Source organism: Eptatretus burgeri, chromosome 2, assembly GCF_056783735.1.
Source record: "Eptatretus burgeri isolate ZD-2024b chromosome 2, Ebu_testis_v1, whole genome shotgun sequence".
In the NCBI taxonomy this organism is placed as follows: Eukaryota; Metazoa; Chordata; class Myxini; order Myxiniformes; family Myxinidae; genus Eptatretus; species Eptatretus burgeri.
Genome location: NC_140962.1, coordinates 100,639,334 through 100,659,333, shown reverse-complemented (window position 1 = coordinate 100,659,333; position 20,000 = coordinate 100,639,334). Strand labels below are relative to the sequence as shown.

At 46.2% G+C, this 20,000-nt stretch overlaps 1 protein-coding gene across 6 annotated transcripts in view; it reads right to left on the bottom strand.

The window, feature by feature from the left end:
- Positions 1-20,000, bottom strand: part of KIF21A (kinesin family member 21A) — a 249,946-nt gene that overhangs the window by 41,530 nt on the left and 188,416 nt on the right. For 4 of the 6 annotated variants that reach the window (XM_085870463.1, XM_085870464.1, XM_085870468.1 and 1 more), the window contains 3 exons: positions 17,715-17,837; positions 10,744-10,782; positions 9,651-9,787 (listed from right to left, as the gene is read on the bottom strand). In XM_085870463.1, coding sequence (XP_085726589.1) covers positions 9,651-9,787; positions 10,744-10,782; positions 17,715-17,837 — 299 coding nt within the window. The remainder of the gene's footprint in view (positions 1-9,650; positions 9,788-10,743; positions 10,783-17,714; positions 17,838-20,000) is intronic. The other 2 variants (XM_085870467.1, XM_085870469.1) reach the window with 1 other exon arrangement.

Genomic DNA, 20,000 nt, shown 5'->3' with positions numbered 1-20,000 from the left:
CTGCAGTGGCTGGAGAAGCTGAAGAGAGTCGGACGAGGGGGTGCTCGCGTCGGTGCCAGGAGCTGCACGCCCGAGGGAGGCCGGCAGCGCGACCTGGCCGAGGTGGAGACGCACACCAGGGATAATAAAGATCCTCTATACCCCGAGCATCAGCAACCCCCTCCTGTTTCCCCCCGCGCTGAGATAGTGCGACCAAGGGGGCCCCGTTCCCACCCCCTACCAGACACCGTCCACGAGGCCCGCGGGTTGCGGGGCCATCGCCGCTCCGCGTCTCATCACCAGACGGGTAGGCCCGACCCGGTCTCGGCCTCAGGCCTGCCTCATTCTTGAGGGTATTTCTTTTCCTTGGTTTTGGGTATGTGTTGTCGGCGCCGTCTGTGAAGTAGAATTGTATAAGTGTTGCCGTGTGCTCGGTAGTCGGTATTAGCTCTGCATTGTTTTCACTTTTATATTTGCTTTTTGTGTAAATGGAATTGTGTTTTCTTTTTTTGTGTGCATTTGGTGGAATTGTATTTGTGTGCTTCCCGTGTGCCGCGAATAAATGTGCTTTATTGTTGAACTGTTCTCCCGCTTCGCTTCGTCTTTTCCCCCATTGAACCCTCATCTTGCTTCACGTAAAGGGTTGGTAGTGGGCTGAGTACGCCCGATAATTAATCGAACCGTCGAGGTCGACGATAACACCGCTCGGTTATTCTGATAGTACGGAACGGGTCGCTTAAGTGGCCCGTGTCCGAAGTCGACCTGCGGCGAGGTGCGATCGCCCGGTCTACCCTCCGCGTGGGTACTTAGGTAGGTCGAATTTGGCGAGCAACCCTATCCCACGCGGGGGCTGATTGGCTCGATCGCGGTGAGACCGAAAGGTCCACCCGTGACTGGTTCCCGGCGTTAGTCCGAGAGGGTCACGACTGGATTGTCCGTCCGGTGGGCGACGTGCCGCGATTCGAGTTACGTGGCCGTTCGCACGCCGGCGGGCGCGAATACCGCAACACTGGTGTCAGGTCGTGCGATACAAATTCATCGCCCTCCTCGCGGCACTGGTATCGGAGAACAGGAAAACGGGCTCTCCTGTCTCCGGCTAAATTCACGGGAATCGGTCCAGGGGTGAGAGAAGCGACCCCCGATTCCCTCCAAATTACGAGCGAGTTGAATTAACCCTTCACGAGAAGCAAGATGGCGTCTCAAGGCGAGCGGGTGCCGGGTGGATTAGGTATGTGTAATAGTAATGTAGAATCCATGGTCCAGGATGGAATCCCCGTGCAGGAAATGTTGATTGTGCAGGAACACGGACTCGCCCAACTGAACCCAGGGCCCGAGGTGGGTGCGGCAGCGGCCGCGGTGTATGACACCTCCCCCCCCCTCTCCACCAAGACCCTTCCCCAACCCCTGCCGAAACGGCTCACTTGAGTGCATCCGACATGGCCCAGCTATTCACCATGCTGGCACAAATGAATGCGGCAATGACAAATGAAATAAAAAACGAAATGAAAGACATGAACAAACAAATAAACGAAAAGATGGATACAAATAAAAACGAAATGAAAGACATGAACAAGCAAATGAATGAAGTGAAAACGACGATGGATACAAATACAAACGAAATGAAAGGCATGAACGAAAAGATGGATACAAATACAAATGAAATGAAAAACGAAATGAACAAGCAAATAAACGGAATGGAAGCAAACATGAAGGAAGCAATGAAAGAACTACGGGGTGAGACGCAGAACATGGGCCGATGCCTGCAGGCGGGCATGAAGGCCGTGACCAGGGAGCTGGGAATGGCGACTTCACGTGTGGGAGCAAACGAGCTGGAAGGGGGTACAACGGCTGACAGGCCCGCGGTGGAGGCGGGTGAAAAAATAATTCGTGGAACGTGTTGGGCGAGGGTCGTGACGATGACCGAAAGGGAAAAATTAAATGGGGAGACCAAAACGTGTGAGACTAGACACGAGGTGACGACAACGGAAATAATAGTTGAGACAAGAGAGGTAAAGGGTGAAGAGTTGGCAGTGACGGTAGCCGGGAAGGGAACAATAGAGGAAAGACTACACGAGGAAGACGGGGTAAGTGACGCACACACACACGGAGGTAGTGGAGGATAATGGGGGTGAGCTGGCGGACTGGGTAGAGACCCAGTGCGAGCACCTGGATGACCTCCTCCAGGAACGAGGGGAGGGAGTATGCCCCCTTGAGGCGAGTCACGACCAGGTGAGTTCGGTCGTGCTTTGCGAGGTTGAGGGGACGGGTGCTGTGGACGGGTGCACGGAGAGCTTGGGGGGTATAGAGGCCCCGGAGACCCTTGTGGGGACACGAATCCCCAGTGTGGTTGTCCCTGTGTGTGTGGTGCAAGGTGTGAGTGCGGCACCGTGTGTGGAAGCGACCCCGTGTGTGAGTGGTGTGGTGGCGATGGTGCCAGAGTGCGTGCTTCCCAGCACGCCGGGTGTGGATGGGGCACCGTGTGTGAGTGAGGCCGTGTGTGTGAGTGAAACGGCCAGTGTGAGAGGCACCGCGGGTTAGTGCCCCCGCGTGTGTGGGTGAGGCACCGTGTGTGGATGAGGCACCGCGGTTGAGTGCCCCCGCGTGTATGAGTGGGGCACGGTGTGTGGAAGAGACCGCGTGTGTGAGTGTCGCCGTGTGTATGAGTGAGGCACCGCGGGTGAGTGCCCCCGCGTGTGTGAGTGAGGCACGGAGTATGGATGAGACACCGCGGTTGAGTGCCCCCGCGTGTGTGGATGAGGCACCGCGGTTAAGTGCCCCCGCGTGTATGAGTGAGGCACGGTGTGTGGATGAGGCACCGCGGGTGAGTGCCCCCGCGTGTGTAAGTAGTATGGTTTGTGTGAGTGGTGAGGCACCGTGCGTGAGTGAACGGCCGTGTGCAAGGTCGCTGTGTGCAAGGGAGACCGTGTGTGTGAGAGAGCGGTATGTGAGGGAGATGTCGGTTGGCATGCGGGAGCACGCAGCCGCGTCTCCCGGGGTGAGTTTAATGGTGTGGACTGTGTGCGTCGTAACACGCAGGTGTGCGTGTGTGGAATGGAGACGGAGACAGCGACATGAGAAGAAAGAAAGCCGAGTAGCGGCTGTGGTTGTTTCGGGGACCGTGCCGGGTTCACCCAGCAGTGAGCACGCGGTTCGTGCTGTGCAACGCACGAGACCACCACGTGCTCGCTTGCGAGAGTGAAGTCCCGGTCCGGAAACGCCAGCGGTGGATTTGCCGATCCCGCGGACGGACAAAGTTTAGGCAGGACTACGGATTTGGACCGGACGGGTTCTCCACGCGATCGTGTGTGTTCAGCTCCAACGGGCAAAGCACATGTGTTCGCGTGGGGAACCCCTCGAGACGTGGGGCTTGTTTTTTTTTATGCGCACGGTGACGTCATGGCTGCACGTGGGGTTGGAATCCGGCAGGAGGGGTATCTCTGCCGGATGGTCCCGTCCAAGGAGGGACGAGGAACACGTGCAGCTGCATGATGTCACGGGCAGGTGCAAAGTGCGCGAGTTGCCGCGCAGGTGCTGCGCATGAAAAAAAAAGGAAAAAGCAAGCCTCACTTTCGGGTGTACAGGATTCCTGGGCAAGGGGTGAAAGACCCCCTTACCTGGGCACAGGATGAAAACTAGTTAGGGGGAAGGGTTAGCTTAGCTAGACCGACTTCATGGGGCAGGGGTAAGTCCTCATGGAGTCCGTGGAATGGATTAGTTAGAGGGATTGTAGCCAGATATAGGTTGGGAAATAAAATGAATTATTTGGAGACAGAGACAGACTTTGGATGTGTAGTGGGGACGTAGTTTAGCTACGTAGAGTTAAAAGGAACGTGCTATAGTTTAAGGGACGACGTGGGAGCACGAGTTAGTTAGGGGAGGTAGTTAGAAGGATGGCAGAGTTCAGTGGTGTGTGTGTTGAAGAGTTGGTGAGTGAAGTGGAAGCATGTGCTTGGTGAGTGAGTGAGGCCAGCGGGTCTGTGTGTATGGAGTGAATGGGGAATGCATGGTGCGATGAGTGATTGGGGGGAGGAGTGACTCCCGCCCAAGGGACCCCGGGGTCAGTGTAGAGTGAGTTAGCTGGGTTAGTCAAATTGTAAAAATGGAGGTCGTTTTGTTGTTGGTGGGAGTGTAGGCTCGAAACCCATTTGGAGGGGTGCAGGAGCCCTGTTGACGGGCTTGGGAGCGTGGCTGCGAAAGGTGAGTATCGCTGAGTGGGTACCCCGGGCACCAGGCTAGTCGGCCGCGGTAGGCCATGGGCCCATGGGGGGCCGGGATAGAGTAGTGGGCACGGGTGCGCCTGCTTGGTGCGGGGGCCCGGGGCGCCATTAGCCGCGTGGGCAGTGTTGTGGGCACGGGTGACCCTCGGAAAGGGGCCCGGGAGGCCGGCCTGCCACGTGTGCGTTTCAGGGGAGGTGCCATGGGGGGCACTCCCCGGTGTTAGGGAGCTGGTAGGCTCGGAGGCAGTGTAGTGCCCGGGGGTGCCATAGCGGGAGATTCGGCAGAGGGTCGTGCCTGCCAAAGGGAGCCACGTGTCCCAGCCAGGAGACCGTGTGAGGGCACGGAGAGAAAATTGGGGGGCGAGGCCCGAAATTGTAAGGACACCAACACAGGCGACGGGAATCTGGGTTTATAGAACCAATAGTTTAAGCGAGAGGCACTTGTTGAAAGCCCCGGGGTAGTTTAAGAGTTAATGGTTAGGGTAGATTAGGAGATGTACCCCTCCGCACCATCCATCCCCTCGCTGTCGTTGTGGGCCGCTGGACCCACTTGGTGTTAAGATCGCCGAACTCTGGGGAGGCCATTCTGAGGCTTGAGTTGGGCCTCGACACAGGACGTTAGCTCTCCCTTGTTCCCCTCCGGGAAGGGAACGTAGGGGTTGGGAGTGGGCTAGGTGACAGAATAGGTTAGCCGAACAAGGACGATAAAGGGGGTTAGGGGACGATTTATAGTGGGGAAGTAAAAATAAAAAAATAAAAAATAAAAATTAAGGGGGCTAAATTGGTTTTTCACAAATTAAGGGAGTGGGTATGTACAGTGACAGGCAAAGGCGATAGGTTGGGAGGGAGACAGGTAGGTAGGTCCGAGCCCGCCTTCCAAGTGGCCAGCACCACCGCACTCCCTCCACCAACCTCCACTGAACGGCAAAGGCTGGCCAGCTTCATCTGCTGGCTGTGTTACTTCAAGGCCTGTGCCGGCCCACTTGATCGGCAGCTGTTGTGTTGCTGCAAGGCCTGTGCCGGCCACTTCGTCTGCAGCTGTGGTACTTCAAGGCCTGTGCCGGCCAGTTCATCTGCCCGCTATGTTTGCCTGCAGCGGCCTTCTTCTGCGGGCTGTGTTTGCCTGCTCACCTTTGCCATGCCATGCCCACTGCCCACGTTCACCAGCCCCGTTCAATTTTTGCTTTGCCCCCCACTGTTCATTTCCATGTGCGCCAGGATCCGCAAGGCAACAGTTTGCAAGCTGCAAGAACTGCCCTGTTGGCAGCTACAACACGGGCCTGCAGTGGCGGCCCGTGCACCGTGTTTGCGTTCATGCATCCATTCGTTGTGCTCATTGCGTGTGCCACTTGAGCTGGCACGGAGACTGCGTTGTGCAGCCCAAGCACCGTTGTGGTTCACTGAGTTCAGTTCAAAAGGGAAGGCCTTGGACTGCGTGTGAGCAGCCAGCCACGTTCCGTGTCACCTGCATTGTTTGAGCCAGAGACTGCATGCGGGCAGCCTGGCTCCCTGCTAACTGCTTTCTTTTTGCAGAGTTCAATGATCCTGGGCCATGGTTTAGTGTAAAATTTGTAAGTTAAGGTTAAGATGTACTGTACATATGAGTGCGCCCCCGGCATGTATGTCTTAGCGCCGGCAATTTTATTTAAGTCGTCCGTGTGAGTGAGTTTGTTTAGGTAGTTACGCAGCCCTCAGGTTATTTATTTTGGGGACACGAATACCATGAATGTCGCACTCAGGGATCCGTAGGTAAAATGTACTAGGGGAAAACTACACATGATGGCACACGAAAATTTGACGACTCGGGACGAGTCTGTAAAAAGGGGAGGGGTAGTGTTGTGGTTACCAAATTCGCAAACCACCATTCAGGTCCCTTAGGTGAGGTATCTCGGTAAGTGCATGTGTAGTTAGGCCCAAACCCGTTGTCTAGTGGGAATACATGTCATTTATACGTGCTGCGACTCTTCAGGATAGCCGTTTTTCTTTTACTATCTTTATTTTGGACCAACCGCCATGATTACCATCACAACCACAACATCAACCACCGACCACAACCACCGCTTCACCACAACCGCCACGACCTTCACGTCACACCTCGCAACCGTAGCATCGCCACCGTTCTTGCCCCGCTGTGGGTACCGGTGTTGGACTCGTGCAGGGCGCACGTTGAACAGCGTGTACAAAATCACGGATTTTGTGCTTCAAAAACGGATCAAAAACGACACACGCCCACTTTTTGCCGTCCAATCGGTGAGCGAGGGGCGATTTGGCCCCGCCTCCAGAACGATCGATATATGCAAATTTGTGGATCAAAAAGCCTTCACGCCCACTTTTTCTCGGGCCAATGGGGAGCGAGGTGAAAGGTCAAAGGGAGGGGGTCAAAGGCGAAGTTACGGGGGGATAAAAGGACGGTGTTCGTCAGTCAGAGAAAAGGAGAACGAGAACGAAAAGGAGAAGGAGAACGAGAAGGAGTCGGAACAAAAGGAGAACGAGAACGAGAAGGAGAACGAGAACGAGAAGGAGTCGGAACGGAGGGGACGAGTGTGGAAGTCTGGAGCCCGAAGCCTGCAGTGGCTGGAGAAGCTGAAGAGAGTCGGACGAGGGGGTGCTCGCGTCGGTGCCAGGAGCTGCACGCCCGAGGGAGGCCGGCAGCGCGACCTGGCCGAGGTGGAGACGCACACCAGGGATAATAAAGATCCTCTATACCCCGAGCATCAGCAACCCCCTCCTGTTTCCCCCCCGCGCTGAGATAGTGCGACCAAGGGGGCCCCGTTCCCACCCCCTACCAGACACCGTCCACGAGGCCCGCGGGTTGCGGGGCCATCGCCGCTCCGCGTCTCATCACCAGACGGGTAGGCCCGACCCGGTCTCGGCCTCAGGCCTGCCTCATTCTTGAGGGTATTTCTTTTCCTTGGTTTTGGGTATGTGTTGTCGGCGCCGTCTGTGAAGTAGAATTGTATAAGTGTTGCCGTGTGCTCGGTAGTCGGTATTAGCTCTGCATTGTTTTCACTTTTATATTTGCTTTTTGTGTAAATGGAATTGTGTTTTCTTTTTTTTGTGTGCATTTGGTGGAATTGTATTTGTGTGCTTCCCGTGTGCCGCGAATAAATGTGCTTTATTGTTGAACTGTTCTCCCGCTTCGCTTCGTCTTTTCCCCCATTGAACCCTCATCTTGCTTCACGTAAAGGGTTGGTAGTGGGCTGAGTACGCCCAATAATTAATCGAACCGTCGAGGTCGACGATAACACCGCTCGGTTATTCTGATAGTACGGAACGGGTCGCTTAAGTGGCCCGTGTCCGAAGTCGACCTGCGGCGAGGTGCGATCGCCCGGTCTACCCTCCGCGTGGGTACTTAGGTAGGTCGAATTTGGCGAGCAACCCTATCCCACGCGGGGGCTGATTGGCTCGATCGCGGTGAGACCGAAAGGTCCACCCGTGACTGGTTCCCGGCGTTAGTCCGAGAGGGTCACGACTGGATTGTCCGTCCGGTGGGCGACGTGCCGCGATTCGAGTTACGTGGCCGTCAGCACGCCGGCGGGCGCGAATACCGCAACAATATATATATATATATATATATATATATGTATATATATATGTATATATATGTATATATGTATATATATGTATATATGTATATATATATATATATGTATATATATGTATATATATGTATATATATGTATATATATATATATGTATATATATATGTATATATATGTATATATATATATATATATATATATATATATATATATATATATATATATATATATATATATATATATATATATATATATATATATATATATATATATATATATATATATATATATATATATATATATATATATATATATATATATATATATATATACGCGCGCGCACGCACACATGTCATTTGAACCACTTACTGACTGACTGATGTTAATGTTCGGTACCTTCCGGGTGATGTAGAAAGCTGAAAGTTTTGCATGCCGATGGACATCAAAGCTATCACAGTGGGGAAAATCACAACACCGTCGGCAAGCATCCGTAAATGAAAATATAAATAAATGAAAAAAAATGCAGGTGAGCAACCCGAGACAATGGGGAAACACGGAAATTTTGTGTGCCGATGGACATCGAAGCTGATACACCAGGAAAATTCACAGAACTATTGGAAAGCATCCATGAACGAAAAAAAAATTCAGGTGAACGATCCGATGAAACCTGACCACAACATTCATCACCCATGATGGACCAAAGTGTATTGACCACAACAAAATCTGCTCTCATTAAGAGGGTAAAGGTGGGGGGTGGGGGGAGGGGGAAGTGTTGAACCTATTTTTTCTCTTCTCCACAACTACACACAGAATTTTGGTGAAACTTTACCACAACATTCCTCACCCATGATATACCAAAGTTCATTGACCGCATCAAAATCTGCGCTCATTAAGGGGGTCTACGGGGGGGGGGGGTTGACCCCCCAAAATAGTTATTTGCTGTTTTCTCCGAAACCATACACACGACTTCAATGAAACTTGACCACAACCTTCATCACCCTTGATGTACCAACGCTTATCGTCTGCATAAAAATCTGCACTCGTCAAGGGAATCTATTGGGAGGGGGCGAGGGGGGGGGTGGGTTGACCACCCCAAAATAGGTATTTGCTCTATTCTCGGAAAGTACACACGCGGTTTTGATGAAACTTGAGCACAACTTTCCTCACCCTTGATGTCCCAAAGTTTGTTCACAGCATTAAAAAAAATTCAGGGTCTGAGGGGGTCTCTGGGGGGAGGGGGTGTTTGAGTGACTGTTTCTCCTGATCCAGGTGAGCTTTAGGACAGACGGTCCTATTTTTAACAATTTGAGCTTTTGGTATCAAATCTTCAACAAATGTTAATTTCGAGAATATGGAGAACACAAATTAAGAAAATGTACAATTTTTTTAAAACTCGTTTTCATAAATTTTAGTTTGAGTGCAAAGTGGATGCGGATGGGTTTTGCACTTTGAGATGCTTTCTAGTTTGGTTTGGTTTGAAGTCTATCAGAATGAGGATCAGTGAGCAGCACTCCAGAAAAAGAACACTCAACCTTTAGAGGAAGGGAATTAAGTGGCCTTGCAGTCGTCGATCATATAACTAATTTGTTAGTAGTTCATTTATACAGGTACCTGTATCAAACACCAAAATGCATTAACTGTTGTTATCAAGTCGGTTACATAGGATTTCAGGCACGTGATCAAAGTCAAAGGCCATCTTTGGAAGGAGACTGGCATCTTTTGAAATCGGTACCAAGCCAGCAAAGGTACAGCCATATCTAGAATGATGATGTAGATGGACAAAGGACACATTAAGGAGATAGACAGGAGGATAGAGGAGGAGATGAGGTGAGATAAAAAAGACACAGATATGCTAAATCACAACATGAAGGCAAATGGCTAAGCAGGTTGAAGGAGTGGACATGGGTAATACCTTTGGACCCTGAGAAGAGCAAGTCATCGGTGGCGTCCAAGCAAAGAGTGGCCTTCAAGTGCCCCTCTGCCATAGAGGTGCAATAAAGTATTCCAGTACGGGCTGTGCGGCCTACTGATTGTGCTGAAATCATGCCTCTGTTAAGGGGTAAAAGGATAATATGCAGCATTTTAGGGTGTGATGGGGGGTGAAGAATATATTAAAGAAAGCAAATTAAGTTAGTGTTAAAGGACTCTTAAACATGATCTCCCACCGCAGACCCAGATCCCCCCTCAACTTCCCATCATTATAACCTGCCTTTCCTTCATTCATATTCCTTCAATTACAAATAGCTCTTGCCAATTCTGATAACCTCCATAATTATCTCTTCATCATCAAATGGGAATTATTTTAATGGTGATAATGATGAATACAATGGTGATCGCCGGCACATTCACATCTTATCATTATTAAACCGCTAAATTAGGCTCAACATTCTTATCATTGTTGATCGTTGTGGTGACAAGTAATGCAATTGAAGTGCTGTACTGATGTAGAGAAAAAGATCCATGGCAACCATTGTAAGCTTAAAAACAGGCTGGTTGTGAGGGTAAGAGGACAAATGAACAGCAAAAATAAAGGCAATGAATAAATCTGGGGGGTGAGGAAGAAGAGAGTAATCGAAAGGCCAGTCAGACAAAAGATCCACAAAGATGTTGACATAAATCAAGTGTTGGAGAAAATAAATTGATAAATAAGGCAAAGTATAAGGCAAAGTATAAGGCAAAGCGCTCCTGGTGAAAAACACAAAACACGCCAACAACAACAACAAAATAAATAAACAATAATAGCTCCACAAAGTGAAAGACTTGATGCCATGTACCAACGACTGGCGGCGTCTGCAATAAATAAAAGCAGCCCACATGGTGGCTGGGGTTTAGTGCCCACATGCACGCAAAATGCTAAACAGAATGATGTTAATAACAAAACGCTGAATTGCAAACTCAAGATCCAAGCCATGGTGCAATACAAAAAGCAAACCACCATCATCCATGCACGTGGCAAGGGTTTGAGTGAGTGGGAAGGGCACTGGGAATGAAGGGAAGCGTTGTACCTGTGAAGCTCTGTATTTGAAGAATCGCTGTCATCTGACCTGGAGAGTATCCCCAGTGGAGGAAGAGGGAGGCAGAGAGGCAGGTGAAAAAGAAAAAAGAAAAAAAAAAAAGAAGAGCATTGGGGGTGATGGGAAATACAAGGTGATGATTTGAAACTGGAGCGAAAGAGGGAATTCTAGGATGGTAATGGAGGCTGGCATTAGTTTTCATGAATATCTTCTCTTTTGCCATGAAAATAGAGCCCAGAACCTTATTTAGATCAAAGACTATTTTTGTTCCACTGGGACATGTACGAAACAAAGACAACCATTTTCCCTGCCAAGCATGGAAAGAGCACAACAATATAGCCGGGAAGTAATGTTGGCTTCCTTATTCACCAGACACGTAGCTATATACACTGTCGTGGAGGTGTAAGATGTTTGTAGATTTGAATCGGGAATTTAACTTCAGACTGATGCCACCAATTCCATTTATTATATAATAAATGATATATTTATGCACTCTTGATAGGATGGTGCAGGGGTAGTGCACTTATCTCTGGGTTCGATTCTCGACCCAACTATAAACTGTTGCATTGGTGTTTCGCTGGCATAAGGAGTTACATAAATGAGTGCGCAGCATTTCTCAGATGCATGCATTAACTGATGGATGTTAAACACCCCAGGGTGTTGTTTGACGAAGAGCAGGCGAGTTATTGCCTGCATCCTGGCCAAATTTGAGAAATTTCTTACCTGATCTCGCCAACCCACTCTCAGTAAGTAGCGAGTATGCTAAATACCCAAGCTCAATAGAGTTGGAAGAAGCCTTTGTCCTGCAGTGGATTGAAACATGCTGGAAGAAGGAAACAGATATAACTAGAAGGGCACTCGGTAGAGTGCATACCTCCGCCACGTAATGCCTGATCCACGAGAACATATCGGGCCCAATGCACTTGGAAATATCATGCCGTACAGTTCTATATCATTTTTGGTCCTATTTCTCAATGGTGAAGAATCGCTTTAAAAATTAAATAACTCTCGTATCCAGATTCGGATTCGGATCTTCACCAAAATCGAATCAATTCGTTCTTGCCACACACACGTGTCCACCAAGTTTTGTCCTAATCCGTCCACAACTTTTTTAGATATCATGCACACAGACAAACAGACAAACAGACAGAAAGGGGTGAAAACATAATCTTCACCTTCGGTGGCGGAGGAAATAAATAATCATCACTTGATGCAGTGTCACCTGGTCACAAATTTAAAAAGTTAGGACCACGACCTGTAGCTTATCTGGGTCCTGTCCAAATGTTGCAACCCAAATTTGGTAGCATTCTAACTGGTGGGTCTGGAAAAGAAGATTTTTGAAGGAATTCACGTGATTTTCCCAAAAATTGACAAACTTCCAGTCACGCGGTTAGCATGACTTCCACAATTTAACATCCCTACCCTGGCCTAATGTTGTAACCCAACTTTTGTAGCATTCTGACTGGTGGGTCGGGAAAATATGATTTCGGAAGGAATTTGTGCGACCGCGATTTTGACACACTTCCGGTCACATGATCGGCATGGCCTTTACAGTTTATCAGGACCCTGTCACAACGTTGTAACCCAAATTTGGTAACATTCTGACTGGTGGGTCTGGAGAAGAAGATTTTTGAAGGAATTTACGCAATTTTTCCCAAAATTGACGAAGTCGGCCATTTTGACAAACTTCCGGTCAGGTGATCAGTATGACCTCCACAATTTAACATCCCTACCCTGGCCTTATGTTGTAACCCAAATTTGGTTGCATTCTGACTGGTGGGTCTGGAGAAGAAGATTTTTGAAGAAATTCACCAAGTCGGTCATTTTGACCTACTTAAAGTCAAGTGACCGGAATGAGCTCTGCAATCCCTGTGACCAGTCAGGAGAGGAACGTTGCTGCCAAATTTCAGCCGGATCGGCCCAGCAGTTTGGCCGAAGAGTCAAAATAGGAGTCAGATGGACGGACAAACGGATGGTTCGTGATGACCACACCTTATCTGGAATTTAAATTCGAGAAAAGCGAAAAACAAGGATCGACTTGTTGTTTCCATTTAAGCACTTGCTTAGTGATGCCATGAACTAAGGTTCAAGTCCCATGTAACGTGGTGATTTATCCATTGCCTCCTTATGTGTTTTGTTTCATTCAAAGCTACAAAGATGTCAATCTATATCTTTGTGTTCCGTGTTATATTTTTACAAGCTCCTCCTTGAGTCTTGGAAACGGAAACAAAGAAAGATCATTACCAACTTGTACAACTGTAAATTGTTCAGAAATAAACGTACACGCAATAGTCGGAACTTTCTTGTCCAGAAAGGCAGGGCACAATCGTCAGACATTTTTTTCACATTTTGAAAAGAGTAAGCTCTTGTGTGCTGGCACCCTGGACAAATTCTAAAATGCCTGTGCTGGACTACAAAGTGAGCATTTCATCAGTGTCATTGCTGCATCCTGAGGAATGATGCTAAGTGCCTGCAACTAGATGTGGAATAACCATTAATAAATATGGGTTTGCAAAATTTACAGCACATCTACAAAAGTATTGGGGCAGGAAGAAAAAAAAAATGCAACATTTATAAAAGATCGTTCCTGTTACACTTTGTACCACATATTGGCATGTAACATGAGATGTGGAGGAAGAAGAAGGTCTCTGAGACTGCTAATCATACACAAAAAAGAAAATGACGAAATTTTTTCTGAACCTGCATTTTTGCACCATTTCTCCTGCAGAGAAAGTTTTACGTTCAGTGGTGGATTGTGGTCTCTTGACTTTGACACTTAGGTGTCATTACAAGATGTCTCAGAGGAGCTTGATTGGGTTTAAATAGTTGTTCTGGACTAGCCATTTCAAATCATTTCAGTTGCCTTATTAATAAAAAATAAAATGACCGTTTTTACAGCCATTTTTCCCTGCTGTGCAGGGGTTTGGCTTTTTCTTGAGGCAATGTTTTTTTATGGCCGGATGCCCTTCCTGACGCCAACCCTGGTTGCCTCTTACGACACACAGGGATATGGTATACCTATTCTAACCGGGGCATACACCGGGACCAGTACACTGGTACTCACTTCGCCGACCTCAGATGGATGACAGGCTGAGTCAACCCCCTGGTGTTAATTCAGCAGCCAACGGGGCTTGAACTCAGGACCCTGGGATCCCAAGCCGCCACCCTAACCACTAAGCCAACACCAGGCTTGGTTGCCTTATTAATCCAATTGTGAAAAGACAGCGGTAGATGCAAAGGCCCTCAGCCCCTCACTGTTGTATTGCTTCAAAGCCAGTAGTGTAGTACTGTCGAAAATAACACAAGACACCTTTATAAAGTACAAGCCGCTTTTCGTTGTGGAAACAAATATGTACATGCAAGTTATAGTCTGGAGGAAGTTTGAAGTAACCTTGCAGTGGAGGTACCACATGGGAACTTTGCTGATTTAAAATCTTCAGACCATGTAGAAACAGAATCTGAATGATGCAAAACTGGCACGCTTGAGCATTTTGCAGAAATCGCTGAATTATATGGCTACCATCTCAACCAGCTCGGTGTACCTCGTATATGCAAAAGATTAAATTTGGCATATATCAACAACTCTGTGTATTTAGTTCATTGAAGTGTCGATTCTACTGGTTTCTGATGTGGGCATTCCGATGAGCACCATACGTTTTTGAAATTTATGCTCTATTTACATAATTTGCATTGTAAAAAATATGACATTAGTTTCCACAAAATTTCTGGGCACTGCGAACGATTGTTGAGGAGCTTCTTTATGACACAATACAGCAAATTGATGACCCAAATGACCTGATGTCCATTTTATACAGTAGAGCCAATCAAGGTAGAACAACCCGGCTTTGGGTTGATATTTTGATCAAACCTGCTCTTCTGATGATGATGTTTTGTCGAGCTGAGAAAGAAGCAGATTGGGCACTTCTTCTACTTGCTCTACGGTACATGATGCCCTATGTATTTTCTGCTCGTCACCCAAAGTAAGCCCACTACGGCCTTTATTATCTGCGCTCTGTTGAAGCAATGTCACATGACGTCCTTGAAAAGTTTATGAATGGAAATGTCACTCGACACACCACAGGTAACTGGAATGGCATGTGGACGGATATGATGATTGAAACATTCATGATTCATGCGCTATGGGAAGGGTCTCAATGGCATTATTGGTGTCACACTAAAACCAAACACCCTGAACACATGGGGCCAGAGCCTTCACACTTGTAGGGTCCTGGCCAAAGACATTTCCAATATGACTTCAGAGGAGAAATATGATGCTCATCTGCACAAAGTGGAAATGAAGGCCAGAATAACATCAGATGCTAAAGGCAGAGCCAAAACCGAAGATAAATTGAAAGAATCAGTTGATCCGCTTGACCCGTCAACTCATTAAAAAAACACCATCATCCAGATAGTCTGCCTGGTGTTGGCTTAACAGTTAGGGTGGTGGGCTTTGAATCTGAGGATCCTGAGTTCAAATCTCACTCGACTGTTGAATTAATACCAGGGGGGGTTGACTTTGCCTGTTATCCTTCCGAGGTCGGCAAAATGAGTGCCAGCTTGCTGGTATCCTGTGTCGGAGTGGCGACCCATCCAGGATTGTGTCCAATTTCCAAGGAGACTGCTTAGGTAGCAGCAACGCTCTGCACAGAATATGGTCCCAATGGATGAATGGATCCAGATTGTGAATTCAAAAGATGCTGCCATCCAGATTGTAAATAGCAACTGATCCTGGAATAAATGTTCATGAGGCTGTGTCCCTTGGACAGGAGATGATGGCAAAATATGAAAATGCTTGGCCTCAAGGTTTCCATGATGTCCATCACAAACAAGTGCAGATGTTGGCAGTAATGAAGAAGCACATCAAGGTGGGATCAGCAAAATATATGACACCAATCTAATTTATTCATGCATCATTGGGTTGCAAGCTTCTAGAAGTGAAATGAATCTTACTGATCTTCTTGTGTCAGAGTTGGCACCAATGCCAACTTCAATGTTCACCAAAACTTGTGAAATGAGATTAGCAACAAATACATCCACCCTCAAGAACAAACTGAAAGTTGAACCAACAACAAGGTCTGCACCAAAGGCTACTCATGTTATAATCAACGGATCCAGCCATTCCGTGGGGTCGTTCAGTGGCCATCACAAGGAACAGTTCAAGAATGTGTGGACAATTTTGTTGAATATGTCACAAAAAAGATGAAGGACGGAAATGTCGACCGAGTATTTGACAGGTATGTTGATCATAGCATCAAAAGGTGTCACTCTTTCAACAAGAGGGAAAGAAGCAAGCAGACAGCATCAATCATCACGCTCGATGCTTCTTCGACCTCAAAAAATTGCATCGACTGTTGTACTTTGTGTGCTTTACCATGGCCAACCAATCGGGGTCAAAGATTGTCCCCAAGCTTCGGTATGTCAATACATTGGACACTTTGTCTATGGAACGATATTATAACAATACAGGTTTTAGGCAACACAGACCTGTGTGAATTGCAGAATACAGCAGGGTCCAGAAGCAAGACGAACTTTGCAACCATTTTATATCTAGATTTTGTGAATTACCTTACACGAGAAAAACCCGCTCCCGATGGGAGCGGCCAGGGGGAGTTCTGTTATTATCCTTATTCAAACGTGAAATTCAAAATACGTCTCTGTGTGAAATTCAAAACACCTAACTGCACTGTAATATGTGGGGACAGGAATACCGTACTGTAAATGGTGGAGACTTGTAATAACCTCTGCAACCTGGAGTGGCACGACATGATACACATTTACATAGAGAAATTGCATCCCCCCACCACCCCCCACCCCCATGACCACTAGCATAGATTAAAAAACACCCCTATACACTAATTGGGGTCATTCTGATCAGATGTAGCAAATCTCGATGTAATCGGCCAACAACTGGAGGAGGAGTAGCACTACAAACAAACACACAAACACAAAAACACACAAACACCGGTCCGTGAATTATAGTCATGGTTTATTAAATTATTTAAACCCTGTAAGACATGAATGCATGGAATGGCTGCATCAGTGACATGGCTGTTTTTGTGAAGAATGGTTTATCACATTGTACGAGCAAAGTTCGGCCTATAATACATCAAATGACACAAACTCATGTTGGCCAAATAGATAAGCATGATATAAACATCATGCTTACCTGCTCTGCCAACATCACGGTAAATTGCTTGCCATCTTCTTCAATACTATCAGATGTTTATCCAGCCCCAAAGCTTTATCTGATTTTGCCAACTCTTCAAAAAACTAGACATCAGCTGATGTGAAAGAATGAACTCAACAAATAATGCCAGCAGATGGGACACCCACGCCAGATTAATGTCCATCCGAGGGTCAGCGGAACCTGTGATGCTACACCTTGCGTGTGAAGCACCAATCAGACAGTTTATAGTCAGGTCGAGAGTCAAACCCAGACTAGACAGCTTAAAGGTAAGTGTGATATCTCTGCAAGTAACTAACACACAAACACACACAGGGTTATATGTACAGTAGTACGATTAATACATAGAGTACAATCAATACGACAACAAATTTGTGCTACAGTACGGTGGCATGCAAAAAGTCAGGCAGAAGTCTTGAGTTGATTTGAAGTCATCATTCATAAAGCATTTTGGGGGCTGCCACAGCAGTTATAGAGCAGGAAGTTTCCTTTCTGAGCTAAGGTGCTAAACTCATACATTGATTTTAAAGTTTGACAGGGTACCAGCACAGTGTCATACTCTTTTCAAATTATATTGGTTTAATATCAATCAGCATACTTTATGATGCAATACCCTCTGGCAGGTAGATTATAAAGGCTTGAATTAATTTTCATTCAGGTAGTGTGCTGTTGATTGTTGCTTCATGTAGCTGGGGGACAAATAATAAACCCTGTCTCTATATTAATGGTGTTGGTTGTGAAAAAATGTGTTGCTCAAAAGCCAAAGAGTAAAACGCACTTATCCTGAGCTGGTGAGCTGTTTGTGTTTGTGCTAAGGCGAGAGAACACGTTCATCTCACGGGCTCGGCCAGGTGGAGAGCCTGGGGGTGTGAGACTCATTTCTGATGCCCCAGAATCAGACCTGAAAAATGATGAGAAAACCACAAACTCAATTAGAAGTGCCATAAATTTTCTGAAACTGCATTGAGGCAAACTTAGTAATGTATAATGATTACAATAATAACGAGAGTGAAGTTGATGGTGCACCTGTTCAGAACCCCATGCTTCCCACCTAAAGCAAAGTTGAAAGATGGCAAAAATTTCCACAAGGATTGACCAAATGTCAAGTTTTTAATTAAAAAAAAAAATCTTCTGTTTTGACCCCTATGACCACAAGTCCCCACCCCCTGGGGCATGAACCAGGGTGAAATCCCGCCCAAAAATCATTACATCTTTCATGTGCCCCCCAATGTTGATTGCATACATAAAGTTTCATTAAAAAATATTTTAAAATGTGCCCATAATTGCATTGTTTTGGTATTTGACCTTTTGACCCCACCCCCCAGGATCCTCGGGGTCAGGGCCAAAAATGATACTGCTCATGCACCTTCTTGCCATGTGGTGATCATATCTACCAAGTTTGGTGAATTTCTGCACAACCATTTAGGAGAGAGCGTGACGGACAAACAGACAAAGAGCTGATTACAATATCCCCTCATGTTTTTTTAAAGCATGGGTAATAATAATAATAATAATAATAATAATAATAAAAATAAAAAGAATAACTGGAAGCGTGCTTTATAACTGCGAGCAGTTATGGCCGGGTACCAAGCCGCCCCTCCTTGATACAACCGCGCTTCGATCGGACACATAACCTACAATGTCATCTTGATTAAATCAAATTCAAAATGGGTGATCGATCACATCTTTAAAGTTTGGCATTGATCAGAAAAGGTTTTTTTGTCCGTGGCTAGGTGACCATGTGACCAATGATGTTGAAATTTTCAACCAATATTGCCCATGCCGAATCGATCATATTAAGAAAAATTATTGATAGGAAACTGCTTAACTTATCCATGCGATTCTTTAAGAATATATGATCCACTACCCTTGGAGCATATATTTTGATAATGGGAACATCATCAGTGAGGTGGTGTGGCAGCCACATTGGTTTCAAGAAAAATATTTAAAAAGTATTAATCTGAAACCAATGAATCTATCGAAACGAAACTTTGCAGCGACAATCCACTACCCTTGCTGCATATATTTCATTTAACAATTACTTCATCAGTCATGTAGTGTGGCAATCACATTGGTTTTAAGGGAAATATATAAAAAAATTATATCTCAGAAACCAATGAAGCTATTCGATGTGAGACTTTGCAGTTATGATCTACTAACCCTGCTGCATATACTGCAATATGATTCATATCGATCGATAAAGTGGTTTTAGGGAAAGTTTGTACAAGATCCATTTTCAAACTAATAAGGCTGCCAAACCACATGGACTATGGCATCAAAAGTTTATACTCCACCTATGATTGAATAGTGGATCACATGTGTGAAGTTTTGTGTTGATTGGATAAGGTTCGTTTTTCCATCCAATATGGCTGCCAAACCATGTGTCCTATGATGTCATCATTTTCACACAATATGCAGCAATTGTGTTAGTTGAAATATGGAAAGTTTCACTTCGATAGGTTCAGATGTTCCAGCAAAATAATGTTTCAATATTTTCCTTCAATCCAATATGGTTGCCATACCATGTGACCGATGATGTTTTCGTGATCAAATTTTAAACACCATGTCTCGTGGACACACGTGAAATTTTGTGTTGATCGGTTGGGTGGTTTGAGACAAGATGTTATTTAAGGGTTTAAGGGTAAATCCAATATGGCTACCAGACCATGTGACCAATGACGTCATAGTTATCAAACTTTATTCAGCATTTCCAGTCAATCATTTAATGTGTGGAGTTTCACGCGATATCTAAAGTGATTCTGGAGAAGAAAAAAAAAATCAGGTTTTATTCTCTAAAAAAATCATGGCTGCCAAACCACATGACAGATGACATCATAAATTTAATAATTCCAATGCAATTGGGTCATAGATTATGTGTGTGAAGTTTCAGATTTTTAGGATAAAGATTTTGATTAAAACATTTATGGCTGGCCTACCACTTCACCTATGATGCCATCATTATCAGGGCTTATTCCCCATTATGAGTAGAATGAGATGTGCTAAGTTTCAATTTTTTTCGATCAGCGGTTTTAGAGATATAATTAAAAAAATTTTGCGTTTAATC